General features: G+C 52.2%; 1 protein-coding gene across 1 annotated transcript in view; it reads left to right on the top strand.

The window, feature by feature from the left end:
- Positions 1 to 26633, top strand: part of JPH3 (junctophilin 3) — a 55844-nt gene that overhangs the window by 7247 nt on the left and 21964 nt on the right. The window contains exon 2 of the mRNA XM_027646927.1: positions 8911 to 9688. Within this exon, the coding sequence (XP_027502728.1) occupies positions 8911 to 9688 (778 nt within the window). The remainder of the gene's footprint in view (positions 1 to 8910; positions 9689 to 26633) is intronic.

Below are 26633 nucleotides of genomic sequence, written 5' to 3'. Positions count from 1 at the left end.
GGTGCTGAGCAATATCTTAATGTGTTTTTCCTTCCTTGTGATCCTGATTTTCACCCCAGTCAGCGGCTGAATCCACAAGGATTCAGCTGCCCTGGGAAGAACTGTGGGCCCCGTGTCACCAGGGGAAGATGCTTCCTTGACTTTCCGTTTGCCAAACCCAGTGCTTCCCACTCCCAGGACAATTAGAAATGTCTTTCTTTAGTCCTTTCCTTTTAAAAGCTGTATTTTCCCTGACTTCAGGACCAGGTGTTTTAAGGCAAATTACAACTGGCCTGAGAGGCATTCTGAACTCATCAGAATTAGTAATGCTGAGATTTGATTGTCAGTATAGTGATTTGAAGCCTTTTCCTGAATTCTGGCTGGAAAAGGCACTTACTAACAGGCTTGGGGAAGCAGGAGATGCACAAGCAATGAGAGAGAAGAGGGAGGGGATGCTCAGGACAGACTTGTCTTTTCCTGGAGAACAAACTGAGTTGTTCCCCCTTGAAGCAAATACCCGAAGACATGAATTTCCATATGAAATTTTTCTGGAGTGGCTTCTCCTTAATATTATAAAGGCATGTATTCCTCACTGAGCAATCCCTGTGGAAAATGGTTTAATTTCTGCAGCTGGGGTTATCTTCAGAGGTAGGACATCAGCTCTGGGGCTTTGCCCCATTCCCTGCCCTGTTGTGGGTGTGCTGTATGCTCTGCAAAGCCACTCTGTGCCCTCAGCACAAGGCAAACACCTTGTTCTGTTGGAGCTGCTCATCCTCCACCTCTCTCTGTGCCTCAGTTTCCCACCTGTAAGTGCAAATTCCAGCAGTTTCTGCAATACTGTGATGCATGTTAGTGTTGGCCAGTGAGGGAAGAGACTTCATTCTGCTGATTGCAAAGTACCTTTGGGGCGGGAATGATGGCAATGAGAATATAAAGGTCCCCCCATGTTTAGGATGGGGCTCATATCCCCCAGTTCTCACTACAGGTGAACCTGTGATTTTCAGGTGATTTTCCCTGTGGAGAACAGCTGAGTAATCCCTGTTCTGTGCTATTTCAGCCAGAGATACTTTATGTTGTTATTTGCATCCACAGAGGAGGAGGAGGCAGATTCCCTGGCTCAGGAGAGGGAGGCTGTATGAATCCATCTCCTCCCTCCAGCCCCCAGCTCTTGCTCCTGCAGAGGTTCTGGCTCTGCCAGGGCCAGCCCTGCTCCCATCCCTACCCACTTCCAGAGCCCTTTCCTACTGTGCATCATCCAAACCCACCTCCACTGCTTGGTTCCTTTAGATGGTGGCTCTCTGCTTTTAAAGTACAAGCTTACTATGCTGATATGAGCTGCAGACTTGTAATACTTTATTATTTACTGAGCCCCAAAACAGACTGAATTCTGCTCAGCACCCAGGCGGGAACACAGCAGCCCATGGCAACTCTGCTCTCATCCTCTTCTCCTCTCCCTTCCCCTCCATCCCTCCATCCTCCCTCTGGGTGCCCAGACCTCTCTGTGCCCACCGTGTCTGTATGTACCCAGCATTAGCACTATGACTAACATCCATCACGTGTTCCTGCCTGCAGATTATATTTGCATACTCAAAAATCCATACTTTATTTCTTCCTCTGTGTAAGCAGTTACCAGAGCATATTTTTGGCAAATTAGCAGCCACAGCAGAAGCATCTGACTGTGTTTTTAGCGTGGCTTGGTGATGGTCAGAGGCACGGAAAGCCTTGGCAGGGCTGGAGGGGGGATAATTTACCATATCCATGCGGTGTTGCACACGGGAACCATCACTGATTCCTACCTTTCATGGCGGGCAAAGCAGGTGGAAAGTCCCAGCCACCCATGTCATGCCTGTGTGGGATTTAGGTGAGCATTTGGGGGATGAGACCAGCAGCTGGGGACAGGACAGGGAATGGAAGTCACCCAGCACAACACCTTGTCCTACTGCCAGGAGGGATAGGGCTCGTGGGCTGTCATGGCAGAGAACATGTCCCCACATCCACACAGTGACCAGTGGGCCAAGGGACAGGATTCTCCCTCTCTGCTCTGTTCTGGTGAGACCCCACCTGCAGTGCTGCCTCCTGCTCTGAGGTCCCCAATGTAAAAAGGATATGGAGCTGCTGGAGCAAATCCAGAGGAGGCCCAGAGAAGCTGTGGCTGCCCCTGGATCCCTGGAAGTGTCCAAGGCCAGGTTGGATGGGGCTTGGAGCAACCTGGGCTAGTGGAATTTGTCCCTGCCCATGGCAGGGGGTGGAACTGGATGAAATTTAAGGTCCCTTCCAACCCAAACCATTCTGGGATTCTATGATCCTATCCTTGGGAGGACCCATACAGTAAGGTAGAACATTTGGGGGGCACATTTTTCCCAGTGATCCCCCTGACTGTTGCACATCAGCCGGGGTGGCCAGTGAGGATATCCCCATCACACACCACCAGGACTGAGGCTAAGTGAGCATCCTCCAGTCCTCTATTTTCTCCCATAGATCTCTCTGGGATAGGTGTTTTTGAGGTGTGAAACTTGATCTGTGTGTGAATCCTCCTGGGCCTTTCTGATATCGAGTAGCTGGAAAGGGGTATCTGTAAAACTCACTCTTTTAGTCGGAATTCAACAGCCCAGCCTAATTATTGCAATTGGACATCTTCAATTAATATGCTACCGAAGTCGGAGATAAGAGGGGGGCTGAGAATACCAGGAAGGATCCTTTGCAAGATAAACTAGCAATTTGTAAAACCCAATTACTTTGACTTGTTTTGGAAAAGTGGATGGGCACTCCGGACCTCTTGGACCTCCTTCCTGGATTTTGCTGAGCAGGGAAAGTGAGCTGGGAGGTTTGGATTGCTGCTCTTGCCCAACACAGTCACCACACCAGGAGGATCTGGCTGTACCTCAAGGATGGGGCTGAAAACCTGCTGCTCCCATGTTCCAAGCCTGGGGAGCTGCTCCCAAGTCACTGATTATTTTGTTATTATTCCAGCTAACCTGGAAATACAAGAGGTATTGACCCACGATGGTGGGTTGTGTTTGTTTGTTTAACTCAGTGTTAGGGATGGATAGGGAATATTTTCTAAACGTTTGACTCTTTCTGAGGTCATGTTGTGATAATAACATGTGTGTGTCCGTCAGCCTTAAAGTGCTTCACAAAATCCTGAATTGCTGCTGGAATGTCTCCACACGAGAAACTGGAGGCAGGGCAGGTCTGTGCAAACCTCCCCATGTGCTCTACTCCATGTGTTTGCCAAAGGCTTCGTCATGCAGGACATAGAACCAGCTATCTTGGTTTGGGAAAAACCTGGGAACAGCCTTCAGTCCGTAAAGCTTCTACTTAATGGTGTTCCTGGAGTGGGGCCAGAGGGCTCAGCAACCTACAGAATGCCAAATCTTGGGTGTGGGGAGAGGGTGGAAAGAAAACACAGTCATTCCAACCCAAAAAATCCTGATTTTTTTCTCATTCTAACACCATAGGGAAGTTGGGCGGGGTTTATATCCAAGTGCATGATCCCACCTTGTGCCAAGGGAAGCCCCATGTGCATGAGCAGCCCATCATCCTCCCTTTGGGCTTCCCCCCATAACATTCAAAATCCAGCTATTCCTGTGGCCTGCCCTAAGGGAGCCCCTGGGGCTGCTTATTTTTGTGGAAGCAGAATTTCCCTGGGCATCACTGTTGGTCTTTGCCATCTCTATCTAAGCAGGAGAGGACTTGGGGTCCAGACAGCCCCTCAGTTCGGGGCAGCAAGTGGCAAAGCTGGGTGCTTCCCACCTTCTGGCATTGCTCACCAGCACCTGCTGAGTGCAGCCACAAAGGCTGCATTGCCAGAAGGAGCATTTTCTGGGTGTTTCAGGTCTCTCCATCGTTCTCAGGTGCAAAAGGCACCTGGAATGGAGACAAATGGCATCGGTGAAGTGACTCTTCCTCATGCCCATGGTTCCGGCCCCAGGTGCTCCGTGGGCCAAGGGTGAGCCATGGGTTGGTGGCCTATTCCCAGCCATGGTCTAGAAAGACCTTGTCTGGAAGAGTAAGCAGCTCAGCTCCCTCCATGATCCTGGACCCACATGATCCTGGCCACAGTGCCTGTACCCAGGGGGATGAACTGGAGATGGGGATTGGTCCTCTACTCCCCAGGAAAATCCCCAAAATCTGTTTGGCAAAGCCAAGGAAATGAATGGAATCACATCATTCTTCCTGGTACCTGTGACATCTCTGATCCTCCCAGAGCACTTTGAAAATAGGAGGTAATTAGTGTTCCCAGACCCAGCTGAATTGTTGGAGTGCCGCTGCCTTAGCCCTGTTTCCAGCAGGGAATGTGGAGGCTCAGAGGTTGCACTCAGGATTTCACTGTTGGCTTTGAGCAGGGTCCTGCTCCTCTCCCCATATCTGAAAGGTGCAAACTGGGCCCTGATTTCAGGGATTTTGGCATGATGGGGACAGCAGGAGCTGCCCTGCAGACTCTCCGCTCTCTTCCCAGAATGGATTTTATCCAAATGCTGAGGAAGTGCTGCTACTTGTCATTGCTCAAAACATACAAGCAGAAGATTTTCTGCTGGGGAATCAAGAATGATGCTTTGAAGGCCAGTCACTTCCCACTTTCTGCTTTCAGCCTGGGTGCTTCCAGCCAAGGATGGGGCTCTGCACTGTCCTCAAGGCAATGGAAATTCCTGCAGGAGTTTTAAAAGCTGTCTGGAAACAAGCCAGCCTTGCTCCAAGGGGAGTGAGCCAAAAAAACCCCAAACTCAGGCTTAGGAATACAAGTGAACGGGGCCAACAGCACTGTCCATTTCTTGTCTCCATGTTTCCATCCCATCCCAACTTTCCCTGTCTTTCCTGTGAGCCTGTTCCTTTTCTTATGCTTCATCTGTTATTTCTGGAGAAGGAATATTCTCTCCAATCCATCTTTTGGGATGACTCCAGTTATTTCCTCCTAGCCTCAGGTTGTGCCCTCTCCTTAGCTCTTTTTGGCATGGACGTGGCCTCTTCCTCATCCTTCTTGGCATCACCTTTATCTTGGCCAAATCCCACTGGAGCGATGACACCAGGGTGATTTGGAATCTTCCCTGGGGTGGGAAGATTGGTGAGCAAGATCACAACCTGCTTATTCTCTCGTGCTCTGATTTTACTGCAAAAATCCCATTCCCAGGTCAGGATCTGACCCTCTTTTCAGCAGGATTGTGGGGGTGGCTGCCCAGTACTCTCCTATCTGCTCTTGTCTGTGACTTAAACCCACAGATGCTGCCCTGGCCACCTAATGGATGCTGCATTTTCTCTGTGCAATCACTCCATTAATCTCATGCAACTAATGCTTCGGGAAGTGTTTTGCAAATATTGATAGTCAGGAAAGAGCTACAATTCAGACATGGCAGCTGCTTCAGTTGTATTGCCCTAGTAAGTCATGAATTACTGAGCTGAGGAGGATTTTGTGGCTGCCCCATCCCTGGAAGTGTCCAAGGCCAGGTTGGATGGGACTTAGAGCAACCTGATCTAGTGGAAGGTGTCCCTGCCCATGGCAGGGGTTGGAAAGAGATGAGCTTTAGTGTCCTTTCCAACGCAAATAGTTCCATGATTCTGTGATGATTTTCTTTCCTTTTCCAAGACTTTCTTGGCTGCTCTTTGTCCTTCTTCCTCAGTGCAGAAGGGCCATGCAGAAGTGGGATGGGTATTCGTGGTATCTTGGAGGTATCCATAAGAGTGACCTGCATGGCTGAGGGAAGAGGCTGGGACCTTTTCCTTCCCAGCAATTCCCCATCGTGATGGCTTTTCCTCTTTCCTGGCTCGGACAATACAATCAGCTTGTGGCCAGGATTGCCTTGACTCTCTCCCTGCTTCCCATCCCAATAGAGGCATGTTCCCTGACTCATTCCATCACTCCCAGCCCCATCCTGTGGTCCCCACCGTGCCACCTTCCCACTGCACACTCCCTTTTCAACTCCTGAGCTCTGAAACTTGGGATAGCTATAGCCAGTCCATCCTGGCACGTGAAGTGGAAAATCATAAAATCCTGTTTCCTCTGCAGGGAGAAAGAGTCTCCCAGCTCCTTGTGAGATTAAACCTTGTGCAGTATCTGCAAATGTTGGAAGCAGAGGTTAAGCTGAGCAGGGCAAGGGGAGGAGGTGGCAGCGCTTAGCAATGTAGATCAGATGGCTCTGAAACCTCCCGGCGTCCACGGCCAAATCCTGGGATATTTAGGGGTTTAAAACAGAATGAAGTCAGAGGAAGGAAGTAGTGCTGTTGGGTAAGGAAGGATGGATTAACTCAGCTCCCTGAAGGAAGCTCTTTGATCTCCTGGTGGCCATGGAGGTGCCCAGATGTCTTGGTGACCCTGAGACAATCCCTGGAGATATTCTGTGTGCTACCTCCAACAGGGAAGCAACAAGGAAAGCAATGACATCTGTAAAAACAGAGTTAGGTTTTGGATTTTGCTCTCTGCTGGGAGTTGCTCCATGGTGGTGAGAGGGGAGAATCAGGATGGAGTGGCTGGATGGGATGGCTCCTTGCATCCTCTACTTGGAAAAATCAGCCTTGCCAAGGAGACGCACAGGCTGCTCCAGGCAGCCACGCAATTCCAGCAGCACATTTTAAGGCCACACAGGGATGAACTTCCTGGGCTCCTCAGCCTGACTGGGGACATGCACAGGCTGCAGCTGGAACCTGCTGGGACCAATTTATGCCTCTGCTCTGGCCAGGCCATGCTGTCATGGTCCATCCTGGAGCACTTTGTTCTGCTCTTTGCCTGTCTCTCAGCTTTCCAGCACAGGGCTGTGCTTGCTTTACAGTGCTTCAGCTTAACCCAGGGAGTTTTTTTCAGCTGCAGATTTGCCAGGAGATGAGGAGGTCAAGAGACATGCCTGGAGACAGGGATCAAGTCCAGGGATTCATCCAAGGGAAAGGGAAGACTTGGGCAGGACAGGCTCTGTTGAATCCCATTCAGGACCTTTTCTCCCTGTCCCCTTCCCCATACTGGCATTTTTCCTTGAAGTGCATTGAATCCATCTCTAGGGGAAACAGGAGGCTGAGCACAGTGTGAGAACATCCGAAGCCATCTTGGAAGCTCCTTTGCAGGGTACTCAGAGTGTTGAGGATAATTTTTCTCACCCAGTTGCTGCCCATCACCCCAGCAGGTTGTCCTGCCAAGATGCTCTGGGATGGAGCCAGAAAGGGCGGTGAGATGGTGCCAGGTCCCCAGGGAATGCATGGACAGCTTGGTGGGCTCTCTCCTGCCACAGCCACCATTCCAGGCTGCCACTGGGCATAGGGCAAGCCATGGGGGCATGGCACCGGCTGTTCCCTGTTCTTGTGGACACCAAGGTGGACTGCAGTGGGACAAGCCAGGCTCACTGCTTCAACCCAACCAAAGGACATGTCTGATGTCTCCTCTGAACTGTTTTCCAGCCATCTTGCTGGTTGTCCCCCATTCCTCTTCCTGCCACCACCTTGCCCTGCCCTGCCAGTGCTCTGCCCTAATCCCCGTGCTCTGCTCCCTCCTCAGTGCTAATCCTATAAACCCTCAGTAAATCCTGCCCACCTGCCCCTGCCTCTCCACATCCCTTCTCCAAGGCAGTCTTTGTGGGATCCCTCAGTTTGGGGCTGGTGTTTTTTTGGGGTGCACAAAGCTGTCACCCAGACAATGTAGCACCTTGGGATGTTACACTGGAGCACCAGGAAGGATGCCCAAGTCCTGCAGGATTTGTGCAAAGCACTAGCAGATAAAAGACAGCTGATGCACCCCAAAATGTGGCCTGGTGCTGGTTTCACACTCTCAAGAAGCAGTTCCTGTGTTCAGGATGAGCTGCTCCAGCCCAGACCCATCTCCAGAGCTACTGCTGAGCCCCAGAACCGGGTGTGAAAATTCCTAAGGGAGTCCTGGGGGTAGGGTTGTCTGGATTCATGCAGAGTTCACTATTTCAGCAGGTCTATTTTAAGACTGCCTTGGCGTGTGGGAGCGGGGCTGGCACAAAGGGAGGTCCCAGTGCTCCGAGGTGCTGCCTGTGCCCATCCCAGCACTTTGCAGCCGGGGGCTGGGACCAGCCACAGCATCCCAGCATCACCAGTGCCTGGCAAGGAGCCATCCTTGGGCTCGTCAGTCTGCCCCACAAGGGCTTAGGCGAGCAGTGAATCACTGTGTCTTGAGCTGGTCCAGAAAAGATTAAGCCGACCTAAGAATAAAAACAAGCCCTGTGGTTCAACCGGCTGGGATAACGCCTGGAATTGTGCCAGTCACCAGGCTCCGGGAGGGGATGGGATTATGCACCCCAAGCAGATTACCCCCCACCCCCATTTTAGTGCACAGGGTGGGTGATGTGCTCCAGTTGTGCTTCTCAGACTGGATGGGTTCCTTGTCCCTCCATTCCCAGTGCTGCGGTGGAGTCCTGTGTGTGTTTCATCCCACTAATGACCAATTAAGCAACTCCAGTAGCTGCCCAGACAAATGTAGGAGCTCAGATGGGCACATTTCTGAGGGGAATAACCAAATGGATCTCTCCCCGTGAGGCCTTTATCTCTACAGAGCTGCTTCCTTCCTCAACACACCGGAAGAAGGCACTATGTGTATAAATAAATATATTGTTATATGCCACCCATCCAGTGTGATATAACATTGATCACTGTCGGCAGCATGGATGGGATTGGAATCTGCTCCTGGACAACTATTCCCCTTTCCCATCTCCCTGCTCCCTTTCCTTTCACATTAGGGATTGATCCAAGGGGCAGTTCCTCGATGCCTTGGCTGGTTTCTAATATTCCCATGCTGCAGGTGGAGTGCAGGCCCGCAATCCAACCATGGATTTCTTCCTACAGCGTGACATTACAATCCTTGTCACAGAGATTGGACTGGGATCCAGAGCTGCTCTGGCTAGCAAAGGGCTCACAGAGGTGTTTGATGCCGTTAGCGGACCACAGGCGGCTGTGCCATGAACCCCCTCTTTGCTTTTTGTCTCCTCTCCCCAGGGACATACCAGGGCCAGTGGGTCGGAGGGATGCGCCAGGGTTACGGCGTCCGGCAGAGCGTTCCCTACGGCATGGCCGCGGTTATCAGGTCACCCCTGAGGACGTCCATCAACTCCCTGCGCAGCGAGCACACCAACGGCACGGCGCTGCACCCCGACGCCTCACCGGCCGTGGCCGGCAGCCCGGCCGTGTCCCGGGGGGGCTTCGTCCTCATGGCCCACAGCGACGCCGAGATCCTCAAGAGCAAGAAGAAGGGCATCTTCCGGCGGTCGCTGCTGAGCGGGCTCAAGCTCCGCAAGTCCGAGTCCAAGAGCTCCTTGGCCAGCCAGCGGAGCAAGCAGAGCTCGTTCCGGAGCGAAGCCGGGATGAGCACGGTCAGCTCCACCGCCAGCGACATCAACTCCACCATCAGCCTGGGCGAGGGCGAGGCCGAGCTCTCTGTCATTGAAGACGACATTGACGCCACCACCACCGAGATCTACGTGGGCGAGTGGAAGAACGACAAGCGGTCGGGCTTCGGGGTGAGCCAGCGCTCGGACGGGCTCAAGTACGAGGGGGAGTGGGCCAACAACAAGCGCCACGGCTACGGCTGCATGACCTTCCCTGACGGCACCAAGGAGGAGGGCAAGTACAAGCAGAACATCCTGGTCAGCGGCAAGAGGAAGAACCTCATCCCGCTGCGGGCCAGCAAGATCCGTGAGAAGGTGGATCGGGCCGTGGAGGCGGCCGAGCGGGCGGCCACCATCGCCAAGCAGAAAGCGGAGATCGCGGCGTCCAGGTAAGGGCATCTCTGTCCCTCCCCACGTGGCGTCTCAGCTGGGGTGCCACCCCAGTGGCTTTGCTGGGATAAGTGGGATAAGCCTTTTTGTCATAGTAGGTGGTCAGGGCAGTGTTGTAGGGATGCTGCTGGAGGCAAGTTGTGGTGGGCATGTGCAGGCACTGCAGCGGTTGGTGCTGTCTGGACCCCAAAGCGGGAGCAGGCAGCATCCTTGGGCGTGCCCAAACCTCATGGGTGGTGTTCAAAATGGGGTGGATCCAAGCTGAATTGTCCCTCTGCTAATCCCAAGTGGACTGCGGATGTACAAGCTTCCCAAAGGAGCCGGTGAGGCCTTGCAGGGCCACCCAGGTGCAGCTGGGGCAAGGGTGGTGGCACCATGGGGGGACTGCACGTGTGGGGCTCACAGGCTGAGAGCTGTCACTGGGGGCTACTGGGTTATCCACCCTGTTTTTCCCTATCCCTCTGGAGAAGCAGGATGATACCCTTAGCAGAAGAGCTCCTGAGATGCTGTTTGCTCATATCCTCTGTCTGACTTACAGCCAGGAGGAACCATCCCAGGGCTGGCCTGTGCTGGGAGGATTCCCAGCTATCTCCATTCCCAAGAGGGTTTTTGAGCGGAAAAACAGTCAAATCTCTGGCTGCAGCTGATGCTTGGGGAGGGTTTGCCCTGCCTGAGGCTCTGCTGGAAAACAGCAGATCTGGGTGCCCAAATAATCCTCCTTCTCCCTGTGCAGACTGCAGCCAGCATGGAACTGCTCAGTGATCCAGAGCTGGGACCTGATCTGGCTAAAAATCAGCAGGAGGGAAGGGGAAAAGGAGTCACATCTAATTTAGATTGAAATAGGGTCCCCAGCTCAAAGCAGAGCCAACTCAAGCACCTTCTAGCTGGCTCCCAAAAGGCACATGGAGCTTTGTGGCTTTGCAGCAGTTCCCAGACTGGAGGTGAGCTGAGGAGGAAAAGCTCCTCTGGAGAATTCAGGGCTCTTTGTATCCCTTTTTGGGATGGTTTATTAGAGCATGTCATTCCTTTCTGGTTTTGAGCAAGAGCTATATATAGCAGCCAGGCTGGGAAAAAGGGCTGGGGTTAGGGGAAAAACCCAGGTATCTCCTCAGTCTCCTGTGCAGGATTAATTGTTGGGTCTGGAATATTTGTATGCAGAGTCACACTCGAAATCCTTATCAGCCTGCCTGCTGATGGCTTATCTGCAATATGAATGAGACTCCCAGGCCTGCTTTGGGAGCCTTTTTGGGTTTGATGATGTTTTTGAGCTGATGTTGTACCAAATTGTTGTCAAAGCTTTAGAATAAAACTAAAAATCCCACTAGAATGCCAGGTAGGAAAGCAGAGCAGCAGAAAGACCAGATCTTTCCCTGTGATCTGGGGATGTGAATGCCTCAAAAGGCCTGAATCCTGGAAATGTGGAGCTCTCGTCTGTTGTGGGATGAATCCTGGAAATGAGGAGCACTAATCTGCTGTGGGATGCTGGATCTGAGGACCTGAGCATCCTCCATCTCCGGGTAGTAATGGTCCTGGAACATCATGAATGTGGGATTGGAAGAGATGTGACCCTTCCCCCCCCGTGCTGGAAATGCTTAATAAGCTCTTGGCATATAATATTCCACTTCTGATTATGGGAAAGAAGAAAAAAAAATCAAGTCAGACAGGAATGCCTGATGCAAATACTTCCCTCCCCTGCACTGACTGGGGTGCTGTGGTCCTGAGCTGTGCTGGAAAGCAGCAGGGAGGATGAAGGATGATGGAGAGCTGGAGGGAGGATGCAGCCTGTGGTCACATGTGTGCATGGAGGAGGGGAAAAGCTGTGGGATCTGTGGGATTTGACCCCTTCAGTCAGCAGTGAAGATACAAAGAAATAAATACCTGGGATGCAGTGCCTTGAGTATATTCCACCAGAGATCAAAGCTGGTTCTGCCAGAAAATGCTCTGTGAGCAATCCAGCACCTCCATCCTGCATCCCGGCTCCCTCATCCTGGCTAGTCTGCCCTTGACTGGACACGTGGAAGGAAGCAAGTGCTGGGAATGCAGGGCTTGGCCCTTGCCATGGCCCAGTTGCTGCCTGCGGTGCACGAGGGCTGCTGGTGTGTTGAAAAGCCCTTTATTGATCCCCTGCACTGCCCAGCTCTGATGCACGAGCTGGGGACAGAGACACTCCAACGTGACTCTGTGCATTAGCCCTGAGATACCAACGTGCATGACACCATCCTGGGAATGTTTGCTGCCTCTGTTAATGGCCTGTGCTGAGGCCCCAGTGTCTGTCAATGAAGAGCCAAAGTATCCGGCTACAGCTGGGCAGGACTGTGGGATTTAGGCTTTGCTGGAAACAGAGGGCAGATGGATGTACAGGCTCAACCCTAGAAGTGTCCGAGGCCAGGCTGGACGTGGCTTGGAGTGACCTGGTCTAGTGCAAAGTGTCCCTGCCCATGGCAGGGGGGTGGAACGAGATGGGCTTTACGGTCCCTTCCAACCCAAACCATTCCCTGATTCTGTGATCATTCTGTGACTGTGGTTTTATGATTCCATGATTCTATGACCTCAGCGTGGAAGCAGGGAGAGCTGCTTTATCATAGAATCATAAAATTCATACAGTCACAGAATGGTTTGGGTTGAAAGGGACTGTAAAGCCCATCTCATTCCACTCCCTGCCATGGGCAGGGGTACCTTCCACTAGACCAGGTCACTCCAAGCCCTGTCCAGCCCGGCCTTGGACACTTCCAGGGATGGGGCAGCCACAGCTTCCCTGGGCAACCTGTGCAGGGCCGTACCGTTGTCACAGGGAATAATTTTTTCCTAATATCCCATCTAAATCTCTGGTCTGTTGACTTAAACTGCTTTGTCTGAACCCTTCAATCCTGCAGCTCGAGTTCTCCCGCTTTGCAAGGGTTTTGGCCGGGAGTCTCTGAGCCTGCAGAACCAGAAGAGAGCAAGGTTTTACATACCTAGATCCAGCTAGAAAGGCTTTCATCTAGTTAGTCCGATTAATTTTAAAGCTTCCTAATGAAGAAACACTCCCCTGCAGTGCCCACACCAAATTCCACTGTCTGAATAACAAGAAAGGCACAAAACAGGCAGTGGGTGCCTTGATGGAGGAATCCTGGTGCTCATTTTGGTGGCTTTAGGAACCAGGCATGCAACATCCCCCCTCTAAGACCAATATGAGTGACTTACCAGCACCTGGGGATTTTATATAGCACTGGTGTGTGTCTGTGCATGTGTGTGTGTGTGTGTGTGTATTCTTTTCTGTCTAATGATATGGCTGAGTTCAATCTGCAGCCTTTCCCTTGGTGGGGGAAAATATGTGCCCACCCACGTATTTCATTAAATTTGTAAGAATTCAGTATTTTTGAAAACTCTGCCGCTCTGTCAGATTTGGTTGGAATTGGCCAACACGTTCAAAAGTTATTAGTGTGGGAGTGATGGCATATAGATATATAAACAGCACAATCACAGAAGTAAAGCCCCATTTCCTGAGGAAAGTAGGCTAAAAACACAGTGTACTGGAGACAAGTAAATTGGGTTCCTAAAGTTGTTTTAGTCAGAATGGAGTACAATTATTTCTGTGACACAGAAAAATAAGCTCATTTAAAGAATAGTTTTTTAGATTTGGGAGGTGATTCTCCTAAATTTTCTCTGATGCAATTAAAATGGGAAACACTTTATTCCCTCTTATCATTCCCATTCACTGAAATCATTTGTGTAAAGTTTCCGGGTGAAAAGCGATATGAATGAGGGCTGAGAAACTCCTGCTGATATCAGCTGCCTCATCCCTGGATGTGTTGCCCTGTCCCTGGAAGTGTCCAAGGCCAGGTTGGACGGGGCTTGGAGTAACCTGGTCTAGTGGAAGGTGCCCCTGCCCATGACAGGGGCTGGAACAAGATGAGCTTTAAGGTCCCTTCCAACCCAAACCATTGTGGGATTCCATGATCAGTTTTCGGAGGTAGCCAAGGAGGGAACCCTTTTTCAGCCTGTTTAAAATAAAGGTGCAGGGTGTCCTTTAAGTGCTATGAGATCCTTCATTCCCTCTCATATCAGCCAAGAGCCACCACTCTTCTGCTGCCACCCTGGAAGGATGAAGGATGCACTGGATGCACCAACTCCCATCTCATTAGTGCTCACGTTGTTACCTAAGGCAAATTGTCTGTAGGCACTGGTGTGTCATGGTCCGCTAAAATATAATATCCAGGCAAGAAAGGTGGGCTAGAAAGCTCATCCCATCCTTGGCTTTCAGCACAGCCTCCTGCTGTAGGCGATGGATGCACGTGGAGTGTCCGGGCGAGCTCAGGACCACACTCCACACTGCACAGCTGATGATGGTAGTTCTAATGCAAAGCACACAGACTCGAATTCTCTCCAGGGTTTCCTTGTGCTGCCACAGTTCAAGGTGTTGTAATTAGTGACTGGACTGCTTATGAGAGGAAGGGCCATCAGCAGTGCTGGAGATGAGTCCCAGATGGGTGGCATGTGACAACACTCCGCTCCTCTCCAGCACTGGTTTCATGGGACCCCTTGTTCAGAACTTTAAGAGCTCCTGGGAGCAGCCAGTGCCCTGGCACCCTGTGGGGGGGAGGCTGTTCTCAGGTTAGTCCTAAGTAATGCTCTTCCTGGCGTAATTATAGCCGAGCCATTCACCAACCATGGGAAAAATATAATTAAAGCTCGACAGTCTCAGGAGGAGTCGGGCTACAAATTACCACAGTGTCATTCAACTTCAGAAAGGGAAGCTGGAGAAAAATAGAAGAAGGAAGCAAATAAAGACAACCTGGCAGTGAGGAAGGGGGGGTAAAGGGAAGTGTTTGGACTCAGCATGGATGCTCCTCGAGGATGCTGCAGTGAGGGCGAAGCATCCGGCTGCGTTTGACGTACGACAGGGAGCGGGGAGGCAGGAAAAGCCCTGGAGAGCTGAGCAGCAAAGTGCAGGAGGTTGTTTGAGCCAAACAGGTATTTTCTTCAGAAAAATGGAAATGCAGCCCAGGCAAAACCCACAGAAAAGAAAAGATGCTGCAGTTGTGATCCCAAACATTGTGAGTGGCGGTAATGTCCCCACCGGCAGCTTGAGCCACCGTAATGCTGCTTAATGCTCTGCCAGGCCTGTGCCTGCAGCTCTGCCATTGTGCTGCACTGCCTTTGATTGCAGGTTTCTGCTGCTTTCTGGGTGCCTGAGGGGTCTGTCTGCGGGGCTCCCGCATTAGTCTTGCCCTAATCCTGCCTCGTGCTGCCCGAGGGGCTTTAGATGGAAAGGGAGGAGGAGGAGGAGGGGTGGGGGTTAAGGGGAGTGTTGTGGCCCCAAAAGGGTTGTGTGTCCCCTTCCTCAGGTCAGGATGGCAGGGATGACCAAAGCAAGAACAGGTCACAGATTCAAGGATAGGGCTGAGCTGATGCCCAAGCAAGTCAGGGTCTCCCACCAGCCCCTCTTTGGGCAGCTCTGGGCCCAGGGAGGGTTCCTCTGACTATGGTCCCTTGGGGAAGTGCTACCTGTTTCCCTGAGGTTGTGGAAACCACCTGGAGCCTGGAGCTCTGCAGGAGTCACCTCAGCCCATGAGCTGGGGGACAGATGGGGTCACGACAGCATCACCTGGTACCCTCTGGGTCTCATGCAGGGTAAGCACACTCCCTCCATCCCTGCCCAGTCTTTCCATCCTTTCCTTCAGGGGTGCAAAGAGACGGGAAGGAAAACACAGAGGGGATGGATTGAGGTGGCTCAAAGGCTGAGAGCAGCTGGGGCAGGAGGTGATTCTCTTCCTTCATAGTACCCTTTTCTTGTCCCTCCCTGCCCTCTCTCCCCCAAACAGCCCCTGTGCAATGCAGAGAAGAGCAAAGCCAGGGGCTGGCAGCCTCTGACAGGCTCTGCCATGGATGGAGCTGAGCATTCCCTCCTGCCAGCTCCTTCCCTGCCACCTCCCTCCCCTGCTCCTGCCCATGCCAGGCTCCTGCGTATTGACAGTGGTCAGAGGATGGGATTAGGATCAGCTGTTATTCCTCATGTTGGTGTGTCACTGTCAACTGGGATGACACGGGCACCTCTGACTCATGGTAAGCCCATTTCCACCTCTAGCCCAGGACACTCAGGGATCAGCAGATCCCGGATGGCATCCTGGAGCGTCGCAGCCCTACCCAGTGCCGGCTCTTGTGGGATGTGATGTCGGCACCGTGACTGTTTACGTCCTCCTGCGATGCCAATTTAATAACTTCCTGCTCAGACAGGATTTACAGCTTTAAGCCCTTTTGTGGCCGTGTCAAAAGTCAGGAGCAGCCGCTGTGCTTTGCGCAGGGCCAGCTCGGAATGTCCCCAAGTGCCACCCAGCTGCCTGCGGGGCAGGGGTGGCAGGGCACATCCATCCACAGGTATGGACAGGCTGCAAAATTGAGTGTCTTTCATAGGAATGATGCTTTACAAGGTAATCCAACTGGAAAAACTTTGGCAGGGTCTTCTGTAGCCTCTGGGAGAGCAGCTAGGCAGGTTTTTGGTTTTCATTGCCCTCCCATCCTTCAGCCGCCACCACTGATCCCAACTTGGCAATTCCCACCACCTTCCCTCTCCACTGAGCTAAATAAGAGCTAAACCACCCCATCCCTATGGCCCAGGCATGTGACATACATTCCTATAATCATTCCCAACTTTACCAGGTTGCGAATAAATAACCAAGTCAGAGCAGAGATTCCCAGCCTGTTGGATTTGCCATGGTCCCATCCAGCTGTGCTGCTCTCCCAAATCCATGTGGTTTGTGTCATGTCAGGCTCACAGCAAAGCACAGCTGGAAGAGATGGTTTTGCCAGAGAGTGAAGCAGGAAAGGGGTCTTGAGATGCGGGAGGAAGCGGAACAGCCGGTGGGATGGGAGAGCCGTGCCGCTGCCGGAGCGCCGTGTGCCTGCTCCATGGTCACCTGTGCAGGGAGACCAGATGGAAGCGGGCAGGGATGGATGGCACCGGCCGGCAGCGAGGCGGGAGGATGGGAGGTGATTCACTCCTGGCAGGCACCGCTTCCATGGGAAGGGGCTGCCCCGGAGAGCTGGGCAGGAGGCGAGGGGGAGCGCGGGGGGCAAAGGAGAGGCTGCCTCCTCCTCTTCCTCCTTCTCCTCCTCCTCCCATCGCACAGCAGCCCGTCGCAGCCCGGATCATCTGCCTGGACTTTAATCCAAGCCTTTTACCGGCTTAGCGCAGGGGCTGAGCGGCCGGCGCTGCTGTCCCGCTGGGACGGCCCTTCTGGGGAGGTGGGGCAGGATGATTTCAGCCCCCGGAGCCCTGTGAGATCCCCCCACTAACCCAACAACCTCCCGCCTGCCCTGACTGCACAGCACAGGGAAGAGGGAATGAGCTAAGGAAGAGGATGGGGAAGCTTCTTCCTTATCCTTTTGGGTGGAGCAGCCCTTCATCAGATGGGAAAAAAAAAAACAAAAGCCAACAAAACCAACACAAACCCAGCCCCTACTTTTCCTTTCTACTGCTCTTCTTACTCAAGGAGCAGAAGCTGCAGTGTTGCTTTTCTCAGGGATCTTGGGGAGGGAAGGATTGTTCCTCCCCCAGCAGGATTGTTCCTCCCCAACCTTCTTGGCTGCCTGGCAGAGGGGCTGGCTCGCAGCCCCCTCACTCTCCTCCGTCCTCATCCTCACCCTCCATGGAGTGCAAAGAGGCTGCTGAGGGTTCAGGCCCAAGGGCTGGGTGTGGAGGATCCTGACTGTGTCATCCCAGCCCCTCACTGCCATGTCCCACCACCCCAAACCCCCCAGCCGTGTCTGTGGGTGCTGCTGCACCGTGTTCCTGCCGTGTCCTGGCAATGCTGTATCCCAAAGCTTTGATTGTGGAGAAGAGCCAAAGGGAAGGTTCGGGGTCCCCCTGCTACCTCCCCATCTCGTGAGAGAGGCCTGCCTGCATTTTTCCTCTCACAGCTCCCTTTTGGGTTTTCTGGCTTCTGTTCCTTCTGGTTGCTCCCACCCCAGCTGCCCACCCACCCACCTCCCTGCAGCAACAGCCTCAACACCCCCATGTTCCTGTCCCCCCCCAAACCCCTTCCTCCCTGGGGAGAGCAGAAAGCAATATCAGGAGCACAACCAAGATGAAAACACAGAGCTGAGCGAAAATATTGAGTATTTCCCTTGCTGGTGTTCCTGAGCATTGCTCCCCACAACAGCCAGAGATTGGGATGCTGGGGGGGAGCACAGGGGATGGGCTGGGGGCTCCCAAGCCCTCTCTGATCCTATAGTCAGTTTGAAAAGCCTCAAGCAATGAGGTTTCTGTCGCCTTCTCCATGCAGGACAAATGACAAGCTGTCCTGGCTTCCTAATCCAGGAAATTAAAGGATTTGACCATAGACCCTGCTAAGCAAATTTCCCCCCGAAAATCCCAGGGAGATTTAACCCATGGATCTGACTGATTATCCCTTTAAAGTTGTGACTAAGAAAGGTCCCAATTCTCCAGGGTGCTGAGCACCCTAAAATCCCACCGTGGCAGTGCTGTGGCCATGCCTGGTGCTCAGCCCGGTGTCCGGTGGGACCTACTTTTCAATTTTGGCCCATCTCCAATGCCCCATTTCCACGGAGAGCAGCTTCCCTTTGCTTCCTTCTCACTTCCAACTGGGACAGCAGGGCCTCGCAGTGCCCCTGTGTCACCCTCCAGGGTCATGGCAGGTTATGTGTGCACTGTTGGCTTTCCCAGTTGGGCCTCAGGAGCAACCCATATGGGAGATGGGATGGGTGCACCCTGATGAGGAAGGGGTGGGCTCTGTCAGCAGCACCAGCTCCTGTTCATGGACCACAACATCAGAAGGGAGCACGGGACCAGGCCATAGAGCTTTGCTGAGCTCACTCTGCTCAATTAAAGCAGTTCTGGCATCTGTCCCCAAAGAAAAAGCTGCAGGAAATGGTGAACTCAAGCAAGGCTGGGGCAGTGGACACCCTGCCATGGAGTTTGTGAGCTGCAGTGGCTCCATGATCTACCCCAAACCAGCAGTTCCTCAGGGTTGTACTCCCTTATGGAAAAGAAATATGTTTGTGGGCTCAAATCTGGACACAGTGGTCACACTGTCCCATAGTCACCCCAGAGACAGGTGGGCAGCTGGTCCCCATCCAACATGAGAAAATCCCTGAGGACCTTCAAACAGCCGTGGCAGGTGACAGGTCTTCCCAACTCTTCAGTCACGGGCATGAACCCTCCAGGGAAGTGGTGGCAGGGATAAGTCTGCCACTCTCTCTGAGGAGAGCACTTTTCCAAGGGAAGAGCTGTGGGGCAGGACTCGGGCAAGGACGTTGGGCTCACCTGAATTGTATAAATGGGCTCTCTGGAGAGCCAGGCTGCACCTCCTCTCTCCTACCCGGCTGTGTCTCTGTTGGATCTATCTCTCATCCCCATAGCTCGGAGGTGAAGCATAAATAATTAAAAGCCCAGATTCTCTCCTGGCAGAGCTGGGCTCCCAGTCCCTTCCCCTGTTGTGCTGCTGGCTACTTAAGTGGAAATTTTCACTGGCTTTGCCTCGGAGGCAGCTCAGACTTGCAAACCCAGGGCCTCGGGGCACGTCGGTGTTTGGGGGCCTGACAGGGCACCCACCGCCCCAGCAGGTCCTGTGCAGCCACACCCTATCCAAGGCATTCCACAGGATGCTTGGGGTGCACTGGCATGAGCATCATCTACCAGCTGAGGACCAAAGCAGAGCTGAACAAGGACCCAATAGCTCAGGCACAGGTTGAGAAGGGTCATGAGCAGTGGGATATTTGGGGGTGCAGCTGATCTTGGGGCTCCTGTGCACTCAAAAAAACAGAGGAGAAACTCATGGAGGCAGCTCCTCCTGGGTGGGCTCTGAAGTTTGAGGCAGACAGGACATCCTCGTTGCTGTGGCAACTGGGATGATTTATTATTCCCCCCCCCCCCCAGATATCAAGGCTGTGGCCAACACTTGCACTACAGAAGGGTGACACAGCACCAGAGGCACCTCCAGCCCCTCTCCCTCCTATCTGCTCCCACCAGGGCTGCAGGTGGTGTGGAGGGTTGGGTGATTGGAGCCCCAGGCAGTGCTTAAAATGAGAAAAAGTTTCACCAAACACTCATAGTTTGTGTTTTCTCGTCGGTCCTGGGGGTTGCTGGTGAGCACATGTGGGACTGGACGTGGGATGGAGGGGGATGGAGATAATGCTGCCGTGCCCCACACATGGCTGTCTCCAACCACTTTGGGGCTGGTTGTCCCTTACAGTAAGGAAAAGCTTCCCTGTCATCACCAGGTCCATCCCGGAGAGGCTGAAGGCAGCAAGAGGTGCAGAGTGGTGCCCATCACCAGCATCTCCTCCAGGCAGGAAATCGGCCTCCTCCCAGCTCTGTGGAGCAACACATGGATGTATTTGATTTCCAGGCATCTCTGGTGGTCAAAATACAGTTTTCCAGAGTAAAAATACAGGGGTTTTTCGGAGTACCAGACTGTTTAAACACATCCCTTAGACCTCTGTTACATCACCTAGGAAAAGAGTCCTGTCTCCTACCCCACAGGGCTGGAGATGTCAGAGAACTCCTGGGGGTGAGGCTGGATATCAACCACCTCTGCTGCGACAGCTGGAGAGCATCGTCACTGCTCCTGAGGCCATTTCAGCTCCTTGGCTTGGCCCAAGTCCAGGCTATGCTGGAACTAAAATTTTAACTTCAGTTAAATGAGGTTTTTGATTGATTTTGGGTGAGGTTTTTATACCGTTTGCTCAGAACCAGAGTGGGTTTTGCTGGTGGGTGTTGGCTGGTTAAAACACTGCATGGCCAGAGGAAGGTCACGGATCCTCCCTCTCCATCAGCCCATCAGCAGGGGAAAAGGAGGACCATGAGCTCAGCATTTTGCTGCCTCTTTGGGACTTCTGTGGCTCCAACAGCAGGGGAAAAAAAAAAATTGCCTGGAAAGTTCATTTGCCAAATGTCTGTTTTGCTTGAGGTGACCAAAACTTGTGAAGCTGCCAAAGAGTCTCAGCCAAAACACGAAGGGGGTGAAGGGTCAGGAAAGGAAAAAAGACTTTTCCTTGCAGTTCTGTTGTGGTTTGCTTTGAAATTTGGCTTAAATTCTGCTTTTTAGGTGTCAAAACTGAAATTCAATGGACAGACCAGCTTTGCTTTTCTGTTGCCACCTCCTCACCTGGAGTTTTTTGCCTGAACTCCTCAAATTCTCTTATTCTGAGCACTTTTCCCTTGGCTATAGGAAGGAGCATCTAATGATTCCCAAGGGGCCGGGGTGTGCTGGTGGCTCCTCGAAGGGATTTGAGGAATTCCCTGGAGGCAGAGCACAGGCTCCTGAGGCTCCCTTTGCCCGTGGCCTGGTTGAGTTTCTCTCCCTGTGCTGCACTTGGCATTGAGGTTTCCACCTCCAGCTCAATCCCATGGTGGCATCAACCCAGTGAGGAGGGCAGCATGAAAAACAGGGAAGAATGGGGTGTTTTGGGGAGTTATCAGGTGATGGAGGCCAGTGTGGGATGCTGATGATCCACCGAATCCTCCGCCTTTTGACCTGCAGCCTGGGGCAGGTCATGTCAGGAGGGGGGACCCAGTGTCCACACCAGCCAGGAATCTTCTGATGATCTTCAAGCATCCCACAACATTTCTTCCAAATTTGTGGCTGGACTGGGGGTAGTCATGGAATCATATTGTGGTTTGGGTTGGAAAGGACCTTAAAGCCCATCGAGTTCCAACCCCCCCGCCATGGGTAGGTCATGACCATGTCTCCACCCTCCTCTCCTCGATGAATCCATGCAGATGGATGATGTCCCACCAACCCACCTCTCCAGACCCACCACCAAAACCTGGCCTTTCCCTGGCCAGACCAGCAGTGATGGGCTCGTGAGGGTTTTGCTGGGGCCGCCTTTGGATCCGGCTTTACCCGGAGACAGGACGACGCAGCCGGAATGCGGGATCCAGCCTGAAGCCATTCCAGTCAGCAGCATGTGCAGCCAAAGCCGGCCCTCCACATGTCCAGGCAGGCTGAGTTACGGCTGCTCAGGGAGCTCCAGTTTGGCCTGTTGTGCATTCCAAAATCTCCACCCGACTGCGGCATCGGTGTCGGGATTTTCTGCTCTCCTATTCCTGCTTTTAACACAGCGAGGAGAGATCTGCAGTGTGCAGATGATCCGGTACTGCTTCCCGGCTTCCTCAGAGTTTTTGTGCCTTCTCTTTGCTTTTTCTTTTTCTTTCCTTTTTTTTTTTTTTATTTCTTTTGGGTTTTTTTTCCTTTTTCCAAGGGTTGTTAGGGATTTCTTCCAACCTGTTTTGTCTCCTGCCTGGCAGTGGCAGGCTCGTTTGTAATGTGCTATTTTTGCCCAGGGTTAGAGGAGTGTTTGCTGTGCCTTTGGGATGTGAGCGTGGAGGGTTGGCAGGGGATGGAGAGGGGGACTCAGCCTTTCCCATTTCCACTAGATACATTTTCCACTGTGTCCATGACAATTATCCAGTAAAATCATGGAAACCTGCCCTATCCAAAGCACCACAGCTGGAAAGCAAGAAACATCCCCCCTGCTCACTCCTTTCCTTCCTTGAAGCTGGCTCTTCCCAAATCCTGCTCCAAGTGGGTTCCCATACGTTTTGCATCACTTTGCAGTACATAATGTTGCTCAGATCACTGCAATTATCTCATGCCTTCCCCAGTTTATAAGGAAAGGGGAAAATCCATCCCTGGAGCTGGAGTTTGCTCTTGCCTCCGTGTTGGATTTGGGAGAGGGAACCACCTGGAGCTCGGCTGCAGCCTGGGGGCAGTTCCCTGTCCCACCACTGCCCATGTCTGGCAAAGTGACAGGTCTGGAGAGAGGCCAAACCTCAATCAGTCAGGTGAGACAGTGGCATCAAAGCCATCTTTTCCCAAGGCAAATCCCAGTCTGGGCTGGCAGGCACTGGAACACCAGGATGTGCAGGTACTGCCTGGCCGTGTCGCTCACCTGCCTCCTCCGGAGCTTCATTCCAAGTGACAGATGGCAGGGGATGAGGCTCCCTCTCCAGATGTTAATTATCTTGTGAGCTGTGAATAACATCTCAGGGCAGTCTGTGCATCATCTCCATCAGCTTTGTCCTTGCTGGGGGGCAAGAAGTTAAAAGGAAGGAAAACCCACCAGGAGGGAAATGCAGAGTCTGCCTGGCCCTGCTTATTCCATGTGTCCCTTGGCCAGAGAGATGCTGGGAGCATCCTGGCTGATGGTGGCAGATGTGCCTCTGGGTACCAGCTCCACCTGGCTCAGCCATTTGAAGTCAGAGGAGTTTGATTTTCTTGTGCCAGGGGTCTGTCTGGCAAAAACAGGGATAAAATGAACAAATCCGAGAAGCCCAATGAATGGTTTGGGATGGTAGGAATAAGGTGAGCTGGAGAGGATCATGGTGTTATGACTGTTTGGACACTCTCATCTTCTCCACTGGGAAGGGCCCAGCTTAGGGATGTGGTTTGAGTTGTTTCTCCCAGAATTTTGGGGACATGACCCATCCCTGTACCACAAGTCACCAAGACTTTGCACCTTTACATGTCATGAATTCAGTTCTCCAGCAAAACTGATTTTGTCTACTTCAAGGCAAGGCACAGGATACAAGGACACAGCTTGGGATTTTTTTTCCCCTTACTTGGATTTAAAAATGGAATTTCAGTACAAAATAGCAAATGACACCTCAGTGAATTCACTCTCCATTTGTAAGCTCCACAAATTTAAAGGTAGGGAAGGATCTGGCACAGGTGCCTGGAGCTAAATGGGAACTGGCTCCATCCCCATTTCCATGAATTTGGGAGTTCATGCATTCCATGCCCCAGCTGGGCCACAGGCACCTGCTCTCCACAAGGTCTCCCAGCTGGCCTGGGAATGGTTTCCCCCCTTAATGTGACATTTCTCGGTGTAAAACCACGGGGAAACTTGGATTTGGGCTTTTGACCACAACATTTTCCGTGCTTCGCTGTGTTTTGCTTTCTTGGGCAGCAACAAACACACCGAGGGGTTTTTTCAGGATTAAAGGGTTTGAGGTGTTTTTTTTGTTTCTTTAATTGTCTTGAAATGTGACTTTCAGAGCCATTTTTTCCAAGCCTGCAATCCCCGTTCCTTCTGTCCCGTGCCATCCCAGCCTTCCCCAGCCCTTCCCTCTTGCTGTCCCACTGATGGGAGGTTTCCTGCTACTCCTCCCTGTGCTCAGGTGCACAGAGCCCAAGCAGGAATGATCCATCCTCCCATCCCAAACTCTCCCAGTGGAGCTGGGAAGCCTGGCAGCGGGTGTTGGGAAGCCAGGCTTTCTCTTTGCTATGCATGGCACCTGCTTTGTGTCTGGCTGCAAAGAGCCAGAGCAGACGGTTTTGGCTGCATTACGTCATGTCAGAGGTCACATTAAGCAGCTTTTTTCCCTTGATTAAGAATTCCAGAGATGGGGGGGGATGGGGGTGTGGAGGAAAAAGCAGACAGAGGGAGCGGGCAGGGAAATATGCCTGTGATAAGCAGGTAAATGGGAATTTATGCACAGATAGCTAATTGGTGTGTCTAATATTCCACCCCCTGAGTACAAGCACTGTATTACTGCCTTCACAAATCACTCAGGGCGAGCCTGGTGCAATAACAACGAGCCGGGAGAGCTGTGAAAAGAGCCAAGCTGGAATTAAGAGCGGGTTTTATCGGGGCAATAAATGCCAGATAGGGAAAATAACAAACAGGTTGTTAATTGCTGCCATCTCCCCGTTCCCTGAAGGCATTGTCTAGACAGAGCCTGGCCCTGGGTCGTACCTACCCCGACCCTCACCGGCAGGTTATTGCGCTGGGATTTGGGGCTGGAGAGGTGCTGGATGCGGGGTGTGTGCCAGGTGAAGCCCATGGAGGGGAAAAGGGAGGCAGGATGGGCACTGCAGCTCTCCCCAGCTCTGCCCTAAATCAGGGATGCTCCCGCAGAGGTAAAGCCAGACAGTCTGCAGTGCCTATTAATAATTCAGTCCCAATTTGTCCCATCTAGGAGAGCATGAAGACCAGCCAAGCCTCCCCTCCTCGCAGGCAGGGATGGAGATGCTGCCCGGAGCTCGCAGAGCCTCCTGGTGCTGGTTGCAGCGATCGATCCCACACTGGCAGGGCCGGGAGCTGGGAACGCCTCTCTTTTGCCATCCTGGAGCGATTGGATAGCCTCGGGAGAGGGTTGCATCAGCATTCCCATCTCCCAGAGCTCTGGGATTTGGTTACCGGCATCGATCACTTGGGGACTTGTGCTTTGTGTTTCTTGGTGCATCTCTGCTGGATGCAATTAGGGCCAGATCCTGCTCTGCTGTGCCAGAGGGAGTGGAAAACAACCCCTGGGGAATCAACACGGCTGAGGGACTCGTGCTCATACCAGCCTGGGTTTTACACACGGGGAGGTTGGACTGTAGAACTCCTTTTCCTTGTTTCATCCAGCCATCCCTTCCCAGGACAAGGTGCATCCCGAGGCTTTCCCTGAGCCCCCACTGCTTTTCAAGAGTTGGGGTTGGATGGCAGAGCCTGCAAATGCTCTCTCTGAATTTTTCCTGAAGTGTTTTCTCGCAGCTGGTGTGTGTTTTAATTGAATTTCGCCATTTGAAAAATACATGAACCTCTGTAATGGAGGGAGAAAACATTCCTCCTGTAGGAAGATAAAGATGCATTAAAAAAAACCAAAACAACAACAAAAAAAACATCAACCCCAAAGCTGCCTGATTACATATTGACCTGCAGACAGAGTGAATCCAGTGGAGCCAGCCTGGCCCCTTAGGAAAACTTCAGGCTGTTCATTATGGCCCAGGATGAGCTCACTGGCAGATTAACTCCATCCTCACCATTTGTGATGCTAGAAGCCCTCGGTGCTCGCAGTGAAGCCTTCAGTGATTTACAAGTTTTCCATGAAAATATGGACCACGGGGTCCTTTTACATGGTGCAAAGTGTTTAGGACTTGTTGCAATCTCATATATGCTCCTGTTGAGGAGCTGTAGAGCTCAGGAGAGGTTTCCATCGGCTCTGGATGTGGGATGGAGGAGGGCTGGGTGGTCTCCATCCCTGCAGAGGATCCTGACAATAAAGCAGGAATTTCATACTTCCCTGTCAAGCCTCAATCCCACTGAGGAGGAGGATCCCTCGGCCAAGCTTTGAGTTCAGGGGGCATCAGGGAAGTGAGGAGTTTGCTTGGAAAGGAGCAGAAATCCCTTGGCAAGATCTGTCATGTGAATTTCAGGAATTTTCTTTTGCAGAAATCTTGTCCATATGAAGCTTTTTAACATTTAAACCACCAATAACAATAATGCAGATTTTCCCATGTCCAGCCCAGAGCTCCCTTTGACCCCAAACATGAGTTTGCTCAGAGTCTGCTCCCTGTTTTTTTATTGAGGAGTGTGTTTTTCATACAGAAATGCAAGAAAAATAGGAATAAGGATGGCAAAACCTTTGCCTGGATCCAGCTCCCCCTTGGCACTATCACTGCACTCAAACAATGGGCAGAGAGAGACTCAGTAGTGAACCAGGTTTCCTGTGACTCCAGGTGCCATCCCAGAAATTCCAGGTGTCCCATTTATAGCTCGGAAATGTTTCTGGGATTCTGTAAACTTGCTCTAATTTCCAGCCTAATTTTTAAGCAGTTTGTCCCACTTGTTCTCCTGCCAAAGAATTCCATTAACCAAAACACCTCTCAAGCCTCACCTGGTTCTAATTTTGCTTCCTTCCTTCCTGAATCCATCAGGATTGCTGAGAGCTCCCCCCTTTTTGGCTAAACCAGCCCCCAGTCCCAGGTTTGCAGCAAAGGCCTTGCATTGACTCCTCTCTCACAAGAAGCCAGCCCAGAGTCGCTGCTGGAATTCCTAAAAAGCCAAGTTCTTCCTTGCAAATCAGTTGATTCCAGCTTCTTATAGATTAGCTGGAGCTGATAAACTTGGCATTAGGAACCAGGCACAGGTATTATCCCTTCCCTTGTCAGCTCCAGCCAAATCACAAGAGATCTGCAAAGATTTACAGAAATCTGGTTGGTTGGGATTTTTCCT

The sequence above is a fragment of the Corapipo altera genome, unplaced genomic scaffold (assembly GCF_003945725.1).
Source record: "Corapipo altera isolate COAL_440 unplaced genomic scaffold, ASM394572v1 62, whole genome shotgun sequence".
NCBI classification, from domain to species: Eukaryota; Metazoa; Chordata; class Aves; order Passeriformes; family Pipridae; genus Corapipo; species Corapipo altera.
Note: the sequence above shows the minus strand (reverse complement) of the source record. Positions and strands in the feature narration are given on the sequence as shown.